Source organism: Lynx canadensis, chromosome D4 (assembly GCF_007474595.2).
Source record: "Lynx canadensis isolate LIC74 chromosome D4, mLynCan4.pri.v2, whole genome shotgun sequence".
Classification (NCBI taxonomy): domain Eukaryota; kingdom Metazoa; phylum Chordata; class Mammalia; order Carnivora; family Felidae; genus Lynx; species Lynx canadensis.
This window is the reverse complement of record NC_044315.2, coordinates 32351108-32368790: the sequence shown is the minus strand read 5'-3', so window position 1 is coordinate 32368790 and position 17683 is coordinate 32351108. Positions and strand designations below refer to the sequence as shown.

Sequence of the window (17683 nt, the reverse complement as noted above, 5' to 3'; positions counted from 1 at the left end):
TCAGAGATGTCAAGCACAGGTGTGGGCATTCCCTGGAGAAAAGTAAAGGCAACCATCCCACATTCAACTCAACAAGGTGAAGACAGCTGAAGGGAACCAGCACATGTACACACATGCACATAGAGAACCTGATGTCACCTCCTCATCTTCTCATTTTATAGACAGAGTAAGTAGAAATATTCCCATGGTTCTGATCACAAATCACAGAATTAGAGCATCAGAGATTATCATGATTAACCTTGTCATTTTGTGGGTGAGTAAACTGAGCTCCAAAGAAGTACAGTTATTTGGCCAAAGCCACAAATGTTACCAGCAGAATAAGGACTAGAGCCCAGATTGCTGGTCCCTTGAGTCTAAGTTCTGCCAACAGACACTGTCCACCTCCCAATATTTACATGAATTTGTACTGTTTCTACCATCATTCAAAACTCATTTAACATGTTTTATGATGAGTACTAAAATGAATTTTAATAATAGAATTTACCTCAAAATTATTTACGCTGAACTAATATAATCTTTCATAAATCTGTCAGGAAATAGCCTTAGAGTCATTTATATAATTCTTTTCCTACAGTAGTTATCTTAGAAAATGGAATGTAGATTAGCAGTCATAACTCACTGTTGTGTTTTATTATCTTATCATTATAAATAATAGTCAAGGTTAAAGATAATAGTGATATTATAAATCTACCATTAATGCATATAATGGAGTCTATAATAACTAATAGAGTAATTAACTACAGAAAATATAGATGCTGGCAGAAAGAAATTCTTTGAAAATGGGCATAATTATTATCACTCATGAACAGTGGTATTCTTTCACAAAGACCCAAGACTCTAGAATCAGTCTTCTCCCTGATCAGAATAGTCTCCCCTAAATGATCTTTAGGAGATAATATAATCCTGTTCCCCAGACAGGGTGGGGAGATCATCTTTCTTGATAAGAAAGCAGAGATATCATCTAAACTCCTCTAATAGGAAAGTCTCAAATTATTGTTTCCAGGCATTCTCATTAACTGATTTCTAAAACACCTCCAGAAAAGTTTTGCTACTAGCTTTTCAGATTTTTAAGGAAAATATATAGTACATAGTTGCCTATACATTAGATTTTACCAACATGTTGAATTTATCCATTTCATTTAATTTGGTTCACACTAAAAGTGAATGTCACAAAGAGCACAGAGGTAACTACGCAGTTGAGAAACAGCCCAAATGCCTATGGATTCCTTAAAATATCTCTCCAAGTCTCTCAAAGCTAAGTCCCCAAAGTACTAAAGGATGACATTCCAAGAGACGTTACAGTGGTGTTGAAGAAATATGACAGAAACCCACAGGATCTAAAGCATGTTCTCAAAACCAGCCCTGAGGAAACACCTCTGTCATGAATAGTCCCATCATACCATTCTGTCACAAAAGCCTCTCTGGGTCCTAGACCACCTGCTAAAACTGTTTGATTTTGATTTATTCCATTAAGAGAGCAGAATGCTAAGACTTTATCAAATGAAATGTGCAAATAAAATACCTTTAAAATAAGTTAAACGAACCGGAGAAGTTGGTGGTGTAGAAGGATGCTGGGCTCACCTCATCCTACTGATCGCTTAGATTCCACCCACATCTGCCTAAATAACCCAGAAAACAGCCAGAAGACTAGCAGAACAGACTCTCCAGAGCCAAGTGTAGACAAAAGTCCCACGGAAGAGTGTAGGAAGGGCGGAGAGGTGGTGCATGCTACAGGGACTGGCAGGAGGGAGCAAGGGCAGTGGAGGAGCAGTCCGCAGGGCAAGGCAGAGCCCCTGAAGTCTGGTTTCCAAAAGCGGAGGAGCCAGATTCCGTGAGTTCTGACAGCCAGTGGGACTTAACATCTAGAATGTTAAAAGTCAACAGCTCTGCTATCAGAGAGCAGGGAGGGCAAGATGACACCGGGAGAGAGAGTTGTTGAGCCCCGGAAACACAGAGCTTGGTGGGAAAACAAAGGCTCTGGCAAGCGCCATTTCCTTCTCCCATCACCCAGCCGGAATTCCAAAGGGAACCAGTTCCTGTCACCCAACTGGCTTGCACCACGCAAATGCCCAATGCTATACTTCTGTGGATCCATCCCTCCAAAGGGGCCTACCTCCCTCCCAGTGCTGCAGGTCCCCTCCCACAGGGTACCACCCATGGTAAAGCTAGGTAAGCCACCCCCTCCTGCCCCTGTGCACCTTTCAGATCCACCCCATCTAAAACGCCCTTGGCCAGATCCTATTGAAGCAGCACCACAACCCTGGCAGTGTGCAAGCAGCCCAGACAGGGGGCACACCACTCCACAGTGAGTCCTGCACCTGGGAGAGGGGAAGATAAGGTACACACCAGTCTGACTGTGGCCTCAGCCGTGGGTTGGGGTCTGACTGTGACCCTGCCCACCAACACAAGTTTCTCAGGACAGCACAGGGGAACTGCCCTGCAGTTTGGAGTTACTGCAGGGACTAACCAAAACGTCAAAATGGAAGAATTCTCCTCAAAAGAAACTCCAGGAAGTAGCAACAGCTAATGAATTGATCAAAACTGATTTAAGCAATATAACAGAACAAGAATTTAGAATAATAGTCATAAAATTAACTGCTGGGCTTGAAAAAAGCATAGAGAACAGCAGAGAATCTATTACTACAGAGATCAAGGGACTAAAAAATAGTCATGAGGAACTTAAAAATGCTATAAATGAGGAGCAAAATAAAATGGAGGTAGCCATAGCATGGACTGAAGAAGCAGAGGAGAGAATAGGTGAATTAGATGATAAAATTATGGAAAAAGAGGAAGCTGAGAAAAAGAGAGATAAAAAAAAATCCGGGAGAATTAGAGAACTAAGTGATGCAATCAAACGGAACAATATCCGTATCATAGGAATTCCAGAAGAAGAAGAGAGAGAGAAAGGGGCTGAAGGTGTACCTGAACAAATCATAGCTGAGAACTTCCCTGATCTGGGGAAGGAAACAGGCATTGAAATCCAAGAGGCACAGAGAACTCCCTTGAGACGTAACTTGAATCGATCTTCTGCAAGACATATCATAGTGAAACTGGCAAAATACAAGGATGAAGAGAGAATCCTGAAAGCAGCTAGGGATAATCCAGACCTAACTTACAAAGGTAGACACAAAAGAGTAGTAGCAGACCTATCTGCTGAAACTTGGCAGGCCAGAAAGGAATGGCAGCAAATCATCAATGTGAGGAACAGAAAAAATAAGCAGCCAAGAATCCTTTATCCAGCAAGTCTGTCATTCAGAATAGAAGGAGAGATAAAGGTTTTCCCAAACAAACAAAAACTGAAGGAATTCATCACCACTAAACCAGCCGTACAAGAGATCCTAAGGGGGACTCTGTGAGTAAAATGTTGCAAGGACCACAAAGTACCAGAGACACCACTACAAGCATGAAACCTACAGACATCTCAATGACTCTAAACCCATATCTTTCAATAATAACACTGAATTTAAATGGACTAAATGCTCCAACCAAAAGACATAGGGTATCAGAATGGATAAAAACAAGACCCATCTATTTGCTGTCTACAAGAGACTGATTTTAGATCTGAGGACACCTTCAGATTGAAAGTGAGGGCATGGAGAACTATCTATCATGCTACTGGAAGTCAAAAGAAAGCTGGAGTAGCCATACTCATATCAGACAAACTGACTTTATTTTTTTTTTTAATTTTTTTTTCCACGTTTATTTATTTTTGGGACAGAGAGAGACAGAGCATGAACGGGGGAGGGGCAGAGAGAGAGGGAGACACAGAATCGGAAACAGGCTCCAGGCTCTGAGCCATCAGCCCAGAGCCCGACGCGGGGCTCGAACTCACGGACCGTGAGATCGTGACCTGGCTGAAGTCGGACGCTTAACCGACTGTGCCACCCAGGCGCCCCAGACAAACTGACTTTAAATTAAAGGCTGTAACAAGAGATGAAGAACGGCATTATATATTACAGGGTCTATCCATCAGGAAGAGCTAACAATTATAAATGTCTATGCGCCGAATACGGGAGCCCCCAAATATATAACACAATCACAAACATAAGCAACCTTATTGATAAGAATGTGGTAATTGCAGGGGACTTTAATACCCCACTTACAACAATGGATAGATCATCTAGACACAGGATCAATAAAGAAACAAGGGCCCTGAATGATACATTGGATCAGATGGATGTGACAGATATTTATAACTCTGCATCCTGAAGTAACAGAATATACTTTCTTCTCGAGTGCACATGGAACATTCTCCAAGATATATCACACACTGGGTCACAAAACAGCCCTTCATAAGTATCATACCATGCACACTTTCAGATCACAATGCCATGAAACTTGAAATCAACCACAGGACAAAGTCTGGAAAATCTCCAAAAGCATGGAGGTTAAAGAACATCCTACTAAAGAATGAATGGGTCAACCAGACAATTAGAGAAGAAATTTAAAAATATATGGAAACAAACGAAATGAAAATACAACAATCCAAATGCTTTGGAATGCAGCAAAGGCAGTCCTGAGAGGAAAATACATTGCAATCCAGGCCTATCTCAAGAAACAAAAAAAATCCCAAATACAAAATCTAACAGCACACCTAAAGGAAATAGAAGCAGAAGAGAAAAGACACCCCAAACCCAGCAGAAGAAGAGAATTAATAACATTCAGAGCAGAAATAAACAATATAGAATCTAAAAAACCGGTAGAGCAGATCGATGAAACCTAGAGTTGGTTTTTTGAAAAAATAAACAAAATTGATAAACCTCTAGCCAGGCTTGTCAAAGAGAAAAGGGAGAGGACCCAAATAGGTAAAATCATGAATGAAAATGGAATTATTACAACCAATCCCTCAGAAATACAAGCAATTATCAGGGAATACTATGAAAAATTACATGCCAACAAACTGGACAACCTGGAAGAAATGGACAAATTCCTAAGCACCCACACACTTTCAAAACCCAAACAGGAAGAAAGAGAAAATTTGAACAGACCCATAACCAACAAAGAAATTGAATCAGTTATCAAAAATCTCCCAACAAATAGGAGTCCAGGACCAGATGGCTTCCCTGGTGAATTCTACAAGACATATAAAGCAGAGATAATACCTATCCTTCTCAAGCTGTTCCAAGAAATAGAAAGGGAAGGAAAACTTCCAGACTCATTCTATGAAGCCAGCATTACTTTGATTCCCAAACCAGACAGAGACCCAGCAAAAAAAGAGAACTACAGGCCAATATCCCTGATGAATATGGATGCAAAAATTCTCAATAAGATACTAGCAAATCGAATTCAACAGCATATAAAAAGAATTATTCATCATGATCAAGTGGGATTCATTCCTGGGATGCAGGGCTGGTTCAATATTTGCAAATCAATCAACGTGATACATCACATTAATAAAAGAAAGATAAAAACCATATGATCTTGTCAACTGATGCAGAAAGAGCATTTGACAAAATTCAGCATCCTTTCTTAATAAAAACCCTCGAGAAACTCGGGATAGAAGGAAGATATTTAAACATCATAAAAGCCATTTATGAAAAGCCCACAGCTAATACCATCTTCAATGGGGAAAAACTGAGAGGTTTTTCCCTGAGATCAGGAACACGACAGGGATGTCCACTCACACCGCTATTGTTTAACAGTGTTGGAAGGTCTGGCATCAGCAATCAGACAACAAAAGGAAAGCAAAGGCATCAAAATTGGCAAAGATGAGGTCAAGCTTTCACTTTTGCAGGTGACATGATATTATACTTGGAAACCCAATAGACTCCACCAAAAAGTCTGCTAGAACTTACACATGAATTCAGCAAAGTCACAGGATACAAAATCAATGTACAGAAATCAGTTGCATTCTTATACACTAACAATGAAGCAACAGAAAGACAAATAGAGAAACTGATCCCATTCACAATTGCACCAAGAAGCATAAAATGCCTAGGAATAAACCTAACCAAAGATGTAAAAGGTCTGTATGCTGAAAACTATAGGAAGGTTATGAAGGAAATTGAAGAAGATACAAAGAAATGGAAAAACATCCTGTGCTCATGGATTGGAATAAATATTGTTAAAATGTCAATACTACCCAAAGCAATCTACACATACAATGCAATCCCAATCAAAATTGCACCAGCATTCTTCTCAAAGCTAGAACAAGCAATCCTAAAATCCATATGGAACCACAAAAGACCCTGAATAGCCAAAGTAATATTGAAGAAGAAAACCAAAGCGGGAGGCATCACAACCCCAGACTTTAGCCTTTACTACAAAGTTGTAATCATCAAGACAGCATGGTATTGGCACAAAAACAGACACATAGACCAATGGTATAGAATAGAGACTCCAGAATTGGACCCACAAAAGTATGGCCAACTAATCTTTGACAAAGCAGGAAAGAATATCCAATGGAAAAAAGACAGTCTCTTTAACAAATGGTACTGGGAGAACTGAACAGCAACATGCAGAAGGATGAAACTAGACCACTTTCTTACACCATTCACAGAAATAAACTCAAAATGGATAAAGGACCTGAATGTGAGGCAGGAAACCATCAAAACCCTAGAGGAGAAAGCAGGAAAAAACCTCTCTGACCTCAGCCACAGCAATTTCTTACTTGACACATCTCCAAAGGCAAGGGGATTAAATTTTTTTTTTCAACGTTTATTTATTTTTGGGACAGAGAGAGACAGAGCATGAACGCGGGAGGAGCAGAGAGAGAGGGAGACACAGAATCGGAAACAGGCTCCAGGCTCTGAGCCATCAGCCCAGAGCCCGACGCGGGGCTCGAACCCACAGACCGCGAGATCGTGACCTGGCTGAAGTCGGACGCTTAACCGACTGCGCCACCCAGGCGCCCCCAAAGGCAAGGGGATTAAAAGCAAAAGTGAACTATTGGGAACTCATGAAGATAAAAAGCTTCTGCACTGCAAAGGAAACAACCAACAAAACTAAAAGGCAACCAACGGAATGGGAAAAGATATTTGCAAATGACATATCGGACAAAGGGCTAGTATTCAAAATCTATAAAGAACTCACCAAACTCCACACCCGAAAAACAAGTAACCCAGTGAGGAAATGGGCAGAAAACATGAATAGACACTTCTCTAAAGAAGACATCCAGATGGCCAACAGGCACATGAAAAGATGCTCAACGTCACTCCTCATCAGGGAAATACAAATCAAAACTACACTGAGATACCACCTCATGCCAGACAGAGTGGCCAAAATGAACAAATCAGGAGACTATAGATGCTGGAGAGGAAGTGGAGAAATGGGAACCCTCTTGCACTGTTGGTGGGAATGCAAACTGGTGCAGCCGCTCTGGAAAACAGTGTGCACATTTCTCAACAAATTAAAAATAGATCTACCCTATGACCCAGCAATAGCACTGCTAGGAATTTACCCAAGGGATACAGGAGTACTGATGCATAGGGGCACTTGTACCCCCAATGTTTATAGCAGCACTCTCAACGATAGCCAAATTATGGAAAGAGCCTAAATGTCCATCAACTGATGAATGTTTTCACTCTTATGTGGATCCTGAGAAACTTAACAGAAGACCATGGGGGAGAGGAAGAGGGACAGAAAGTTAGAGAGGGAGGGAGCCAAACCATAAGAGACTCTTAAAACCTGAGAATAAACTGAGGATTGATGGGGAGTGGGAGGAAAGGGAAGGTGGGTGATGGGCATTGAGGAGGGAAGCTGTTGGGATGAGCACTGGGTGTTGTATGGAAACCAATTTGATAATAAATTTCCTATTAAGAAAAAAAAAGTTAAACAGCCTTTCCCCTAACTTTTGTTATGGAGTTAAGGGACTCCTTAACAACAAATCAAAACACAACAAATCAGAACTGTCTGAATTTTTCTTGTATGTCCTAAGAACTTTCCTCTTCCACCTAAAATTTGCCTTCCAACTAAATGCCATTGTTGATCATTAGCAATTTTTGCTATATTTGAGTTTTTTGGAGAAACCTTACAATTTCATATCTCACCAAATGACAAAACCTCAAAGGCAAGTAATAATGGCAAAATGGGTGTGGAGATTTTCCCCAAATAACTGCATCTCAATACTTAATCAGCAGGAGAACTTGAAAACAGACCATTATCTTTAACTTGGAGGCAAGAAAGCTACTGGGCTGACACGAACACCTGAAGAGCATCCTATCATGTTCACATCCATCAGAAACATTATCTTCCCTGGGTTGGTCAAGGTGACGCTTTGTATGCTTCTGTCTGTGTTTTCCTGCATGTCCATGTATTACAGAAAATAGAATTGATGCTTAAACTCCCCTAAGACTAAAACTCACAAAAACAAGTTCAAAACATGAAATTGGCCAGGGTGACTGACAAACTAACGATTACATATGTGTGTACTACATGATGTATTTTACAAAGCAGTACATCTGTAAGTCGTTGCTCAGAAATATGAGGAAAGAGGCTCATAAACACAGGAAACTGCTAGTTAAGAACACGTATTAACAATGACATTCTTTTCCCCATGCCTATCACCCAAAGAGCGATGATAGGCTTCCTGAATTCATCCCTCCTCTCCTAAACTAGTCATTTATTTAGAAAAGGCTGGACCAGAAGATCATTAAGATTACCGGATACTCCACATCCATGAGGTCAACTTTCACTCTTAACTATTTCCTGCATACCTTCTAACAAATGCTCAAAAAAGTAACAATGCCTAACAAATTCTTCAAGACTACAGTATCTATCAACCCATGGCCCACAAAATGGTATGCAAGCCACTTTAGATACACAAGTCACCACTAGCTTTATGGTTTTGAGTAAAACCATGGGCAGAGTGGAAAATAATCAATTATTACACTCAAAAAATTTCACCTCATATAAATCTGAATTCATCAGATAAAACGAAAAAAATCCTCTTCAGTAGGTTCATATTACCCAAATTTCAAAACTCCTAAGCAAATGAATATTAAACATGAAACTTGCCAAGACTTGGGCTCTCCAAAGTGGAGATAATTAATGCTGTAGAGGTCCATATCCTCGGTGTGCCACGCGAATGTGGTTTTCCACATGCCAAAATAGAGATAAGGGGTGTTTACACCCTCAATAGAAATACCGCACTCTTCCTCAACCACATCCAAGACCGTATTTAGGCGAGCTATGTTCCATTCATCCACACCCTGGAACCAGGAGAAAGAGGAAAAAAAATCAAATGTTAATAAACTAATAAAAATAGCGTTTATTAATCAAACTGTCATGTGCCAAAATTATCATACTGTACACTTAAATTCACTGAGAAATGAAAAATAAAGCAATCATTATTCAGGTAATATATGTATGTATATATCAATTATTAAAGATCCAAGATTACTACTAGCATAATATGGTTCTATATGAACATTAGTATGAAAGTATACCAATAAAATTCCTGACTCCAAATGGAAGTATAAGTTAAGGCTCCACCCTTCAGTTGTTGTTAGCAAAAAATCATTGCTTCAAAGACTATGATCTGAAGTGTGCTTTCCATTTTTGGCACACCTTTTCTTTGAGGGTGGGGGTAGTTTTTTCTTTTTAAATTATTTATTTGTACATTAGCTTAGAAGTCATATTCAACATCAGACATCATCTCAAGATACTAGTAGTAAAATATATCTTCCGCCTTCCCACTCTCATCCCTATGCATTTCAACTTTAGCATGTGATACATTATTTCCTAAAAATTCCACTATAATTATGGGAAAAATTCTTAGCACTTCTAAACCACAGATCATTGTGCTTTTACTGCTCCTTCAACTAAATATTATTCTTTCTATATAAAATTTATTGTCAAATTGGTTTCCATACGACATCCAGTGCTCATCCCAATAGCTGCCCTCCTCAACGCCCATCACCCACCCTCCCTTCCCTCCCACCCCCCATCAACCCTCAGTTTATTCTCAGGTTTTAAGAGTCTCTTATGGTTTGGCTCCCTCCCTCTCTAACTTTTTTTTCCCCTTCCCCTCCCCCATGGTCTTCTGTTAAGTTTCTCAGGATCCACATAAGAGTGAAAACATATGATATCTGTCTTTCTCTGTATGATTTATTTCACTTAGCATAACACTCTCCAGTTCCATCCACGTTGTTACAAAAGGCCATATTTCATTCTTTCTCATGGCCAGGTAGTACTCCATTGTGTATATAAACCACAATTTCTTTATCCATTCATCAGTTGATGGACATTTAGGCTCTTTGCATAATTTGGCTATTGTTGACAGTGCTGCTATAAACCTTGGGGTACAAGCGCCCCTATGCATTAACACCCCTGTATCCCATGGGTAAATTCCTAGCAGTGCTATTGCTGGGTCATAGGGTAGATCTATTTTTAATTTTTTGAGGAACCTGCACACTGTTTTCCAGAGTGGCTGCATAAATATTAACTTCTTATGTCGATGGGAAATTTTAAATACAGAATAATAAAAAAAATCCTTATCCAGACTTTAGTAAAACTGCTGGAATAATGTAGTTTTATAGCAATAATGGTGATGATACAGAGAAAAGGATAGAATCACTGATACCAGAGTTTTGGTGATAGGAAAAGATTCTAGTTTTATTAGAACTTACCAATTATTCAATTATAACTCACAACTGCTTCAAATCTTTACAAACTATGTATTTTTACTATATGCCTTTCTCATAACCACACATAAACATCAGATATTGGGATCATTCCTATGAAATCATGAGGAAACTGCAATGCCTGTAAATCCATTTCAATCTCCTTATGATGCTATTAAAGAGGGGCATTAAATGCATTTCTGTATAACAGTAAGGCCTTCTCCAATAACTATGCCAATGACCACACAGATCTCCCTTATCCACTAAAAACTTTCAGGGTTGTTCTGTTTTAATTTGGTCTCTAGATGATTCTCTAATCAGTGTACTAATCTTACTTCCTCAAGCTTTGGGTTAGCAAAATTATTGATGCAGCAGTTAATGAAACTCTGCCTCAGGTAACATAATTAAATGTCCCAAGGGAAATAATTTAATTCCCAAATTTCCCTAAGCAGCCACTCTATCTACAGCTTAAAACTCCACAGTGGGAAGTCTGCTATTTGGAAATTGGTCAAAACTAGTATCCTTTTAGAGAAAATCCTAGGTTCCAATTTATGAGACTTCATAAAAATTAAATCAAATTCTATAAAATGTTTTATCTCACTCTATTTATAGTGATGCAGCCTCTTAACTCTAGTCCAATCAGACCTCAGCCCAATCACTCTAATAATAGATTCCTATTTGAAAGTCATTACTGAGGCAATGAATCTGAAGTAATAAATGAGCAACATATTATAGAAATCATTTTAAACTGAATGAGCTTGCGAATTTACAATCCAACTATTTCTCTGAAATTCCTACATTTGGGTAATTCTTATCTTTATTTCTGACATTATCTTTCAGAAATAACTAAGGCTGAATCCCTTGACATCCCTCGACATGCAGGTCTGAGAGGAAAAAGGTAGAGAAAGCTTGCTGAGAGAAGACCCAGATTATGGCCCCAGCTCTGCCACTGACCAAGGTAAAAATCACTGAGATTTCCTGAGCTTCCGTCTTTCTTCAAGAAAACATGAGAGCTGCAGCACTTCCCAGAGTTACTCAGAGTACTGAATGGTCTAAAGGATACAAAGCCTTTGGGAATAACACGTATCATTTCTTAGAACCTACGAAATGAACACCTCCACTATTCTGTAGTATATCTTACTGGCAAGCCTCCAAAACAACAAGGAGATAAGTGATTAAAAAAAAAAAAAGTTCTGTGAAATTTACTACTGGTTCTTTCCATTAGTGGGCAAATAACATGTTTGCAGCACTTTCTTCTAGGTAAGGCCAAGGTTACCACGATGCTGAAACCTAATTTATTTTGCTAAAATAAAAAGTCATATCATTTCAATTAAAGAGCTTATTAAAATATTAAGAGTAACTGGTATAATGGAGACTAAAAATAAATCTTACTGCTTCAAAATTCCTTCTCCAGTTTGTGTTCTCTACTATTGACTGAACTAACCACCACCAAAGACAGGCTCTGCTGAAACACTTAAGAGTCCAGATTTAGACAAGGAGAACATCTAGTCTGTCATTTACATAAGTTGTTGTGCCATACTCTACCCCATTATACTGCACATACATACACACTATACCTATTCAAAACAATCCTGTAAAATAGGTAACATTATACCCAAATGAGCAAATGGAAAAACTAATACTCCTAGCTAGTAGTAGGTGGCAAAGATAAACTAAATCTGACTCCTGAGCCATCATTTCTAAACTCTATGCTTCCAGTTCTGATCATCTTAAAATACAATGTATCATCCCCTTCTCTCAGCCTCCTCAACAAATATCCAAGGAGCTAAAATTCAGGACAGGCAAACATATAAAGCTCCCATTATTCCCACCCATGGGTACAGCCATCCAACACAAACACTAGTAAGGCTTAAAATGCAAGCCTGTTTTACTTGTGAGAGTGGTAACAGAACTCATTTACTATAAAAGCAGTCTTCAGAAAGACCCTAGATACAAACAATAACAGGTCAGAATTTGCCCAACTATTCAAAGCTTACAGCTAATGAGTCTTACCAGAAAGTCTGAACACCAGCCCAAGTTCATAGACAAATGCCTCTTCTGAGATTCCATCCCCCTCAAAAAAAGCTCTCCACACAATGTTCTGCAGGTGCTTGAGCAATATTTGTCATTCACTTGACCTCCACTGGGGCAGACATTTCCTGTCAGATCCCCACTCCCTCCACTCCAATCACCCCATCCAGTCAGCTTCCTGGGCCCTCTCCTGCTCCGTTTGTCTTCTTACCCTGTGTCTGTCATGTTTTCTGAAATAATTCACCATAAAGCCCTTGTTCTCCAAAATTAGTCCTAAATCATTAACCTGGCACTCTCTCATTTAGGGCTTTCCACATCTTCATTGCCATCACTCTATATTCTGTCCTCAAAATTGTCAATATCCAACCACATGTTTCTCTCCCTACCCCCCATCTCCTGCCATTATCCTCAACACCTTCAATGTTATCCCAATGGGGCTACTTTCCAAACAATATTATGAGCCCCCAGTCTTTCTCCTGAGTTTCAGTGGCATATGCCCCACTCTAAGCTGGATTCACAATGACCAACAAAAATTTCTGAAATGTAAGAATTATAAGGGGAAAGTATCATTCTATTCAAAAACCCAACTATTAAAAAAATAAGAATCACCACCTAGAAGCTATAAGACTGAGAAAATACTGAAAGAATTATTAAAGATTCTAACGTTTTCAGGTCTGCCCCTGATTCAAATGAGGTTATTAAAAAAAAAAAAAAATACAGGGGCACCTGGGTGGCTCAGTTGGTTAAGCATCCAACTTCAGCTCAGGTCATGATCTCACGGTTCACGAGTTCAAGCCCCTCAACGGGCTCTGTGCTGACAGCTCAGAGCCTGAAGCCTGCTTCGGATTTTGTGTCTCCCTCTCTCTCTGCCCCTCCCTCACTTGCACTCTGTTTCTCGCTCTCAAAAATAAATAAAAACATTAAAAAAATTTTTTAAATAAAAATACAGAAAAATCAAATTACAGTATTCTGACACAGAAACGTCATTGAGTTATAACTGGATGTTGTGCTCTTGGTCTTTACAAGAGCTGACATAGCTAGCACCTATTTAAATCCCCTCTCTCAAAGTCTACCAACTGCAGAACTGGGGACATCTTTTACACCTAATAACATCCCTCATCAAATTATTAAGAAGAAACAAAGCAATGTACGCAAAATGTATTTTAAAAATTAGTAAACAAGTTTTGATAAAAGGAAAAATAACATTTTCTTTATATCTGACATCTACCAAAAAACTAGTACCAAGTTTTGACACTGTACAGGTACTTGGTAATTATTTTATTAATGCAGAGACCTAAAATGCACTGGGATAATCCCCATGCTAGCAAAACAGAGGCAAAACATCCTCATTTTACAGTTGGAAGCAAGATACTCAGTAATTTAACAGGCCTCCTTGTTTGAAAATTAGTCCAGTCAGTCTCCTCAGTAGTAGATGTATTGTCTGTCTAGTGAATCATAATTCTTTGTAATCAATCCCTTGAGAAATAGTGGAGCTGGTCCCATTTTTATAACTCAGTATTATTACATACTGTTTCTCATAGGACATTACAGTGAGGTATTTTTTTTATTTTTTTTTAGATATTTTTACTTAAACCAATTAAATAAAAATACTAAATTTTAAGCATTTTTTAAAAGAGTATGCTCTTCCTCATTAGGCTTTTACCATCCCTTTTAATGACCCTATCACAGTCCGGCCAACACCTAACAAAAGACCAGGCACCAATCTCCACTAATTCACCAGGAACTTAGAGACAGGCTAATGTAAATTACTGCCACTAATTTATATGGCTTTAACAAGCCCTTGAAGTTTCAAAGGTAATGCACATGGGGAAAGAAAAATAAAACTTGGTTAGTGCTTTAAAGAATTCAAACTTCAATCCATTTTACACAGTAATGAGTGAAAATTGTACCTTTCCATAACTAAAATGAAAGCTCATGGTCCACATTTTAAAACAGACTGAGGATTTCCTTCAGATCTTTACACAATAAAAATAAATTACACCCAAATGAAATTCATTCTGCTTTAAAATTAATTACAGTGTGTGACACTATAGCTCTTTTTGTTTCTTCCTTTCCATAAAAACGTCTCACATCTCTAAACTTATTCGTTTTAATTTTTTTAAGTTTGAGAGAGAGGGAGAGAGAGTGGGGAAGGAGTAGAGAGAAGGAGAGAAAGAATCCCAAGCAGGCTCTGTGCTACCAGAGCAGAGCCCAATGCAGGACTCAATCTCCTTACGAACCATGAGATCATGACCTGAGCCTAAATCAAGCGTTGAACACTTTACCAACTGAGCCACCCAGGTGCCCCTAAACGTATTAGTTTTAAAACAGACCCCCTTTCCTCAAAAAGTTAAAATAGAACTACCCTATGATCCAGCAATTACACTGCTAGGTATTTACCCAAAGAATACAAAAATACTAATTCAAAGGGATACATGCACCCCCATGTTTATAACAGCATTATCAATAATAGCTAAATTATGGAAACAGCCCAAGTGCCCATCGAATAATGAGTGTATAAAGAAGACATGACATATGGGGTGCCTGGGTGGCTCAGTCGGTTGAGTATCCAACTTTGGCTCAGGTCATGATCTCACAGTTCGTGAGTCCAAGTCCCCTATCAGTCAGTGTAGAGCCTGCTTCGGACCCTCTGTCTCTCTCTCTCTGCCCTCCCCTGCTGGCTCTCTCTCTCTCTCTCTCTCAAAATAAATAAATAAAATTTTTTAAAAAGTTAAAAAAAGAAGACGTGGTATGTATATATGTATATATATAATATGTATGTGTGTGTGTGTGTGTGTGTGTATATATATATATATATATGTATATATATATATATATATATATATATATAATGGAATATTTACCTGGCCATGAAAAAGAATGAAATCGTGTCATTTGCAAGGACATGGAAGAAGCTAGACAGTATTATGCTAAGCAAAATAAGTCAGGCAGAGAAGACAAATACCATATGATTTCACTCATATATGGAATTTAAGAAATAAAACAAATGGGCACCTGGGTGGCTCAGTCAGTTGAGCATCCAATTTTGGCTCAGGTCATGATCTCGCAGCTTGTGAGTTCAAGCCCCACATCAGGCTCTGTGCTGACAGCTCAGAGCCTGGAATTTGCTTCAGATCCTGTGTCTCCCTCTCTCTGCCCCTTCCCAGCTCACAGTCTGTCTCTCTCTCTCTCTCTCTCTCTCTCTCTCTCTCTCTCAAAACTAAATAAACATTAAAAATGTTTTTAAAAAGAAATAAACGAGGAAAGGGGAATAAAAGGAGAGAGAGAGGCAAACCAAGAAACCGACCCTTAACTATAGAGAACAAATTGACAGTTACCAGGGGGAAGACTGGTGGGGGATGAGCAAAATAGGTGATGGGGATTAAGGAGTGCACTTGCTGAGGTGAGCCCCACAATGCACTCTGTGCTGACCATTCAGAGCCTGAAGCCTGCTTCGGATTCTGTGTCACCCTCTCCCTCTGCCCCTCCGCTGCTCATGCTCTGTCTCTCTCTCTCTCAAAAATAAACATACATACATACATACATACATACATACATAAAAATAAAAGTCTAGACAATAACCAATGTAGAACAAGTTTCGAAACAAACTCAACAACTAAAACGCAACCAACCCATTGAAGAAATGGGCAGAAGACATGAACAGACACTTATCCAAAGAAGACATCCAGATGGCTAACACACACAGGAAAAGATGCTCAACATGACTCCTCATCAAGGAAACACAAACCAAAACCACAATGATATACCACTTCACACCTGTAAGAATGGTTAGTATTAACAACAGGAAACAACAGATGTTGGTAAGGATGCAGAGTAAGGGAATCCTTTGGCACTGTTGGTGGGAATGCAAACTGGTGCAGTCACTCTGGAAAACACTATGGAGGTTCCTCAAAAAATTAAAACTAGAACTACCCCATAACACAACAATTGCACTACTTAGATGCTTATCCAAAGGGCACAAAAATGCTGTTTCGAAGGGACACATGCACCCCCATGTTTATAGCAACACTTTCAACAATAGCCAAAGTATGGAAAGAGCCCAAATGTCCATCGACTGATGAATAGCTAAAGAAGATGTGGTATATATACATATATATGCAATGGAATATTACTCAGTGACCCAAAAGAATTTCTGGTGCCATGTGCAACAACGTGGATGGAACTAGAATGTATTATGCTAAGCGAAATAAGTCAGTCACAGAAAGACAAGTATCATATGATTTCACTCAGATATGGAAATTAAGAAACAGAATAGATGAACATAGAAGAAGGGAAGGAAAAATAAAATAAAAACAGAGAGGGAGGAAAACTATAAGAGACTCTTAAATACAGAAAACAAACTGAGGTTGCTGGAAGGGAAGTGTGTAGGTGGATAGGCTAAATGGGTGAAGGACATTAAGGAGGGTACTAGTTGGTACAGCGCTGGGCATTATATGTAAGTGATGAATCACTGGGATCTACTCCTGAAACCAATAGTACACTGTAGTTAACTTACTTGAATTTAAACAAATAAATTTTTTAAAAGAGAAACAAATAAATTAAAATTCTGCAACAAAAGTACCATAAAAAAAAGGCAGGCTGTTCACCTTATAAAAAGGTAATTATGAATATGAGGAGGGCAGAGAAGAAAAAGAGAGAAATGTCCAGTCAAATAAAAGATTGAAGAGAGCTTTGGACTCCTGAATTGAGTGTGGACCATTAAGGGTTTGAGGTTAATGTGTCTTTGGTTCCACACAGAAGCAACCCCAATCCTCTTGGGAGAAAAGCAACCTCCATTTAGATCTATAAATTTTTCACAAATTAAGATCAAGTCAAAGCATACAACCAAAGATCTCTATACACACAGGGAAGCAAGGCAACACTGGAAAAAGCTACCAAAAACAACTGACAAAGCACTTAGAACCAGCCCCCACCAAAGGTAGTTGACATTAGAATTACCAGAGAGACACTAAAGAACATGAAATATTTAAAAAAATAAAATATGGAATCACAAAGATAAGCTCATAAAATAAACTATTTGGAATGGCGAGTCAGATCTGGGAGGAAGGGGTAGACTTCCAGAAATGAAA

General features: G+C 38.9%; 1 protein-coding gene across 12 annotated transcripts in view; it reads right to left on the bottom strand.

Annotated features, from left to right (window-relative positions):
- Window positions 1-17683, bottom strand: part of KDM4C (lysine demethylase 4C) — a 437278-nt gene that overhangs the window by 338716 nt on the left and 80879 nt on the right. For 10 of the 12 annotated variants that reach the window (XM_030294155.1, XM_030294149.1, XM_030294152.1 and 7 more), the window contains one exon: window positions 8956-9149. The exons of the other annotated variants lie outside the window; for them this stretch is intronic. In XM_030294155.1, the coding sequence (XP_030150015.1) occupies window positions 8956-9149 (194 nt within the window). The remainder of the gene's footprint in view (window positions 1-8955; window positions 9150-17683) is intronic. 12 annotated transcript variants of the gene reach the window in all.